At 35.5% G+C, this 6,000-nt stretch overlaps 1 protein-coding gene across 3 annotated transcripts; it reads left to right on the top strand.

Moving 5' to 3' along the window:
• Positions 1 to 222: 222 nt before the first annotated feature.
• On the top strand, positions 223 to 4,112 carry LOC137819532 (disease resistance protein RUN1). 3 transcript variants are annotated; one of them, XR_016516199.1, is made up of 6 exons: positions 223 to 827; positions 931 to 2,029; positions 2,192 to 2,328; positions 2,532 to 2,738; positions 2,857 to 3,260; positions 3,665 to 4,112. XR_016516199.1 is itself a non-coding variant. In XM_068623410.2 (5 exons), exons 1-5 carry the CDS (start codon positions 301 to 303, stop codon positions 4,082 to 4,084), a joined length of 3,018 nt encoding a protein of 1,005 aa, XP_068479511.1. In that variant the 5' UTR covers positions 223 to 300; the 3' UTR covers positions 4,085 to 4,112. The 3 variants fall into 3 exon arrangements, 1 of the variants encoding a protein (XP_068479511.1); XR_016516198.1 differs by having other exon boundaries at positions 2,532 to 3,260; XM_068623410.2 differs by having other exon boundaries at positions 2,192 to 2,434; positions 2,532 to 3,260.
• Positions 4,113 to 6,000: the final 1,888 nt, after the last annotated feature.

The following is a 6,000-nucleotide window of genomic DNA, read 5'->3' as shown; positions in this document are numbered from 1 at the left end:
ATCAGATTTCAGTATCTTTAAATTATGTTATCAAATATTCATTAATTGCAATCATGCTTAAAGATGGAGAATTGATGGGTTTAAAATGGCTTTTAGGGTAGTAGTCTGTTGTCTAACAGAGGTAGCTTTTCACCTAATTAAAAAAAATGATAACCTCCTTGTCATTGAATTACAAAAAAAATAAACAAAAGATATATGAAATTTCTTATCAGACTCTTAGATGAGATGATAAGTCCATAAACAATTTTAATTTAACATCTTAACATTATTGCTTTTGAAGAGTTGACTTCAATTCCTTTGATGGAGTTCGCCTCTTCTTCTTCTTCTTCTTCTTCTTCTTCATCATCCTTCTTAAACTCAGAACCCCAGTTCAGATACGATGTGTTCATCAACTTTTGGGAAGAAGACATCGGTAGAAAGTTGGTTTCTCATCTCCATTCTGTCCTTTTACAAGCTCAAGTCAAAACTTTGATCAAGGAGGAGAATCTGCAGGAGGGAATGGAGCTGGAAGAACACATGCGAGCAATAGCAGCCTCTAAGATTGCAATAATCGTTTTCTCCAAATCATACACTGAATCTACCTGCCGTCTTCTTCAGCTTGAAAAAATCATTGAATGCCACGAAACTTTTGGCCAAATAGTTCTGCCCATATTTTACGAGATTGACCCATTGGATGTACATGATCAGAAGGATGATTGTGGAAAAGCGTTGGAAGAAGCTGCACACAAAAGCTATTCAGGAGACCAACTGGAGCATCCATTGTCCAGGTGGAGCCGTACACTCACCACAGCTGCAGGTATCAGTGGTTGGGATGTCAGAGATTTCAGGTAAACAGATAAATCCTTCGTACTTTCTTCTGTTTGAGACTGAATGAAGCATATGCTAAGCTTGTGATTTATTTTTCGTAATACATTACCCTTCATCTTCAAGGCATGATGCTGAACTTGTGGAGCGAATTGTTAGCCGCGTTCAGATATTGCTGGGCTATGCAGACTTGTCTATTACCCGATTTCCTGTTGGATTAAACTCGCACGTGGAAAAGGTGACTGGATGTATTGAAAATCATTCCTCCAAAGTGTGTATGATAGGAATATGGGGAATGGTAGGATCAGGTAAAACTACCATAGCCAAAGCCATCTATAATCGAATTTATCGTCAATTCATTGGTAAGAGTTTTATTGAAAATATTAGACAAGTTTGGGATCAAGTATTTGGAAGGCGTGTTCCTTTGCAGGAAAATCTTCTTTATGATATCCTAAAATTCAAGCCCGGGATGAAAAGTTTTGGGATGGGAAGAACTGTGATCGAGAACGGACTTTCTCGAAAAAAGTTGCTGATTGTGCTTGATGATGTGAATCAGTTTGACCAATTAGAAAATCTATGCGGGAATCGTGAAGGGTTCGGTCAAGGAACTGTGATAATCATTACAACTAGAGATGTTCACGTACTGAACCGACTCAAAGTTGATTATGTTTATAAAATGGATGTTATGAATGAAAATGAGTCCCTTGAGCTCTTTAGTTGGCATGCCTTTAGAGAAGCAAAACCAAGAAAAGACTTTAATGAACTTGCAAGAAGCATAGTTGCTTATTGTGGAGGATTACCACTAGCTCTTAAGGTCCTTGGTTCTTCTTTTTTTGAAGCGAGAATGGAAGAGTGGGAAATTGAACCGTCAAAACTAAAAATAATTCCCATTGATAATGTTCAAGAGGTATTAAAAATAAGTTTTGACGGTTTAAATGACATGGAACAGGATATATTTCTTTATGTGTGTTGTTTCTTTACTGGTAAAGAGAGAGGTTATGTCACAGAGATACTAAATGGTTGTGGACTACATGCTGATATTGGAATAAGAGTTCTCATAGAACGTGGTCTTCTGAAAGTTGAAAGGAACAACAAACTTGAAATGCATCCTTTGTTACGAGACATGGGAAGAGAAATTATTCGTCAAAGTTGGCCAAAGAAACCGGGGAAAAGGAGTGGATTATTTTTTCAGGATGATGTAAAAGATGTACTGAGAGAGAATAATGTAAGAACATTCTTTTTATATGATTTTGAAATTTATTTTGAATTTATTTTCTTTTTCAAGTGCAATGCATGTGTTGTTAACCTGTTAGGCTCAGCATTAAGTAAATGATCAACAGATATTGAGAAATTTCTCAATTGTTTCTTTTCGCTATATTCATCACAGGGGACAGAAGCTACTCAGGGATTGTCCCTGCAACCGCATTCAACCAGAAGAGATCGCTTCCAAGCTCATGCTTTCAAGGAAATGAAGAGATTAAGACTGCTACAACTGGATCATGTACAACTTACTGGAAAATATGGGTACTTTTCTAAACAATTGAGATGGATTTATTGGAGAGGGTTTCCTTCTAAGTACATATCAAATAACTTTCATATGGAAAAAGTAATTGCAATTGATTTAAAACTCGTAGGTTAATTAAAATAGATATAGTATAATTGATTCTTGTGATAACTATTGCATTTTTTTATTTTCTTTCTGATATTTTGCAAAATAATCTTTGTAGGTTTTAAAGTGGCTAAAATTCCTTAATCTTAGTCACTCCAAGTTTTTGAGAGAAACACCTGACTTTTCAGGAATGCCAAGTCTTGAAAATCTCATTCTAAAAGATTGCCCAAGTTTGTGCAAGGTACACCAATCCATTGGAGATCTCCGCAATCTACTACTGATAAATTTGAAAGACTGCACAAGTCTAAGCAATCTCCCCAGAGAGGTATATAAGTTGAAATCTTTAAGAACTTTCATTCTCTCTGGTTGTTTCAAGATTAAAATATTGGAAGAAGATATAGCGCAAATCAAATCCTTGATAACTCTAATTGCTGAAAATACAGCTGTGAAACAAGTGCCCTTTTCGATTGTAAGCTCAAAACGCATTGGATATCTATCCCTACGTGGATTTGAGAGATTGTCAGATAGTATTTTTCCTTCTATCATTCGGTCTTGGATGTCACCAACACTAAATCCCCAATCTTTTGTTAGTCCGTTTTGCATGGATATGGAGAATAATAATTGGCACGACCTTGCGCCACTGCATAGTAGCCTTGCAAATCTTCGAAGTATTTTGGTTCAAGGTGACTCGGAGTTTCAACTATCTAATGAAGTGAAAACAATTCTTGTTGAATACGGTGTAAATTTTACAGAATCAAGAATTTCAAAGCATCACTTGAGGTTTTCTTTGATTGGTGTTGGAAGTTACAATGAATTCCTCAATACTCTCAGCAATAGCGTTTCTGAGGTTCCTTCTCTAGCTCTTTACCTCTGTTTACATACCTTCACCATTCATTTTAGCTATTAGTTAAGACAACATGAAATGATCCTAATACAATTTCTAAAAGAAACTACATTACTTACCCTTTTGCAACTCGTTTCTATAGTCGTAATGTTTCATCTAAAAGTACTTGATTTTAATGATCGACAAGCCAAACGATCATGCTACACATGATTCAAAGAGCTGTAATACTTAAGTAGAAATAAACAGCAAAACTATTATCAGTTCGGTTAAATTTGATCTGTGTATTACATTGTAATTTGAATTAAAAATGCCCATATTTGTGATTTGGAATGATTAAATGGTGATTGTAGGTGATCATTTGAATAGCAAAATTACAAACATGACTAAGCCTTGATTTCCTGGTACAGGGATTGGCAAGCAGTGAGTCTTGTGATGTTTCTCTTCCAGGTGACAACCATCCTTATTGGTTGGCGAATGTGGGTGAGGGACATTCAGTTTGTTTCAATGTGCCTCAGGATTGTGACATGAAGGGAATGGTTTTGTGTGTTGTTTATTTATCAACCCCTGAAATGGTGGCAACTGAATGTCTTACAAGTGTCTTAGTGGTTAATTACACAAAGTGCACATTACATATGCACAGGCATGGCAGAGTAATTTCCTTCAATGATGAAGATTGGCATGCCATAATGTCAAATTTAGGATCTGGAGACAAGGTGGAGATTTTCGTGACTTTTGGTCATGGATTGGTGGTCAAGAACACAGCTCTCTATTTGATATGTGGTGAATCAAATGACTTGGAAAAAGAACTGTTGAGTAGTTTTTTATAGTTAAGAAATTCAATGTTTATTTTGTCCTGTTTCTCACTTCTCGCATTATACCTTCTTGTCTGTGCTTAAGTTGTTTATTGTATTTCCTTTCTAGTTGCTCATTCTCTTAGTTTTGTGTGTAATAATAATGATAAAATTATTATTATTTTTAATATTATTATTGTTAAACTATTGCTAAAATTTAACACAATATATTCCCTATCCTAATAATAGAAAAGAAAAAGAAAAAGAAAAAGGTGAAAGATGAGATACCACAATTGAAGAGTTTACCATCGTAATAAATAAAGATAAGGAAAGGTCATTAACACAATTCATGGGCATATTAAAGAGATTGAAAATTAACATTCCTTTTAAGCAATGGAAAAAATGCAAACATATGTTATGTTAAGTTTATGAAGGAACTCCTTACAAATGGGTTTTCTTATCCACTTACTGTGTTGTGCTTATGGTGGTTCTTGTGCTTGTTTCTTGAACCATTGATCATGTTTATCAGTTTTCTCCATTGTATTCAAATATTCTCTATAATAATAATTTTCTTAATCTTTAAAATATTTTATTTTCACAAAGAATTAATTAAATTAAATTAAGGACACTTTAGGGGTGTCCCAACCCTTATACAATAAAACATAAAACCTATTCTACCAAAAGATTAAATTAGCCTACTTAACCAAACACACATTGGTTCAAAAAAAAAAAAAAAACAACCCCAACAACCTACAAGACAAACTTCACATAAAAAACTCACAGATCACTCCACATAAAGGTTACCTGTTAACCAATGAAGCCTTAAGGATACACACATCAACCATTTCCATTCTCTTTTAACCACTTCAAAAGAAACTGTACTCCACCAACCCAAGTAATGATTTAGCACCGAAGCATACATTGAAGTAGTCCTTCGTGGTTACTCCAGTTTGGGAAAGTGCTTGGTAGAACATGAGCTTAAAAACGCTTCCGACTTAGTCTTCAGCTTCCTGCCAAAACCTCCCCACAACTAGTGATTCTTTCTCCCACAATCTTGCGTAACTTTAAAGACGTAATTCCGACCGTCTTCCTTCAAGGTACTTTCTGTCTTCCTACTCCTTTTACTGGAATAAACCCTGCTCCCCTTAAAGGAATAAATCATGATCCCCACGGCTGGACCTGCATCAAGAGAAACAACCTTCCCACCACACAAATCTAACACAAAGAATCAAGACAGATGACTTCTACAAACAAATTACACCACGTCCAGCCATGCAAACATCTTATATAGAAGGTTGTAAGAACTCCTTTAATTTACTAACAGAAGTATGTGTGAGATTGAAAAAAACAAAATACAAAATTAACAGAATTAACAGAATTAAAAACTCCGCACTTACCGTGTTACCATATTGATACAGGTTAAAGGTGATAAAATCCAGTCTGAAAAGGAGAAAGTGACTTTCTTATCTTTATGTTTCATCCATATCCATGATTGTACTTGTGCCATGGTGAAAATTTCCTCTGCATCTACCTTTGCATGATTGAAAGTGACCCTATTTCTATGCTTCCATATACTCCATACAATTGAGACCCAAAGACTCTTCCAAAGTCTATTGCCTTCCTTATTAAAGCAAATTCTATAGAATTGATCGAGATGATTAGTCAACACATTGTGGTTCACTGAACTTATTCCCAACCAGATAAAGCACATATTCCACACTTCACTTGATTCCCTACATAAAAGAAGGGTATGTGTAGATGTCTCCTCTTCCCTTCCGCATAAAGCACATGAAGTATCCCTTAATGGCATTCCCCTCTTATACAAATTTTGTTTTGTCGCGATCCTCTTCGAGAGGCTGTCCACACAAAGAACAAGGCTGAAGGCATGGCCTTCAGATTCCAGAGAGTACCAAACACTGATTTCCCCCATTGCCTGTAATTAACTAGCTTAT

The sequence above is a fragment of the Phaseolus vulgaris genome, chromosome 10, assembly GCF_051622355.1.
Source record: "Phaseolus vulgaris cultivar YP4 chromosome 10, ASM5162235v1, whole genome shotgun sequence".
NCBI lineage: Eukaryota > Viridiplantae > Streptophyta > Magnoliopsida > Fabales > Fabaceae > Phaseolus > Phaseolus vulgaris.
Note: the sequence above shows the minus strand (reverse complement) of the source record. Positions and strands in the feature narration are given on the sequence as shown.

Coding starts and splice junctions, on each gene's coding strand:
- LOC137819532 (XM_068623410.2), top strand. CDS start 301: ATGGAGTTCGCCTCTTCTTCTTCTTCTTCTTCTTCTTCTTCATCATCC. Junction 828..930: donor TGGGATGTCAGAGATTTCAG/GTAAACAGATAA, acceptor TTCATCTTCAAG/GCATGATGCTGAACTTGTGG. Junction 2,030..2,191: donor ATGTACTGAGAGAGAATAAT/GTAAGAACATTC, acceptor TATTCATCACAG/GGGACAGAAGCTACTCAGGG.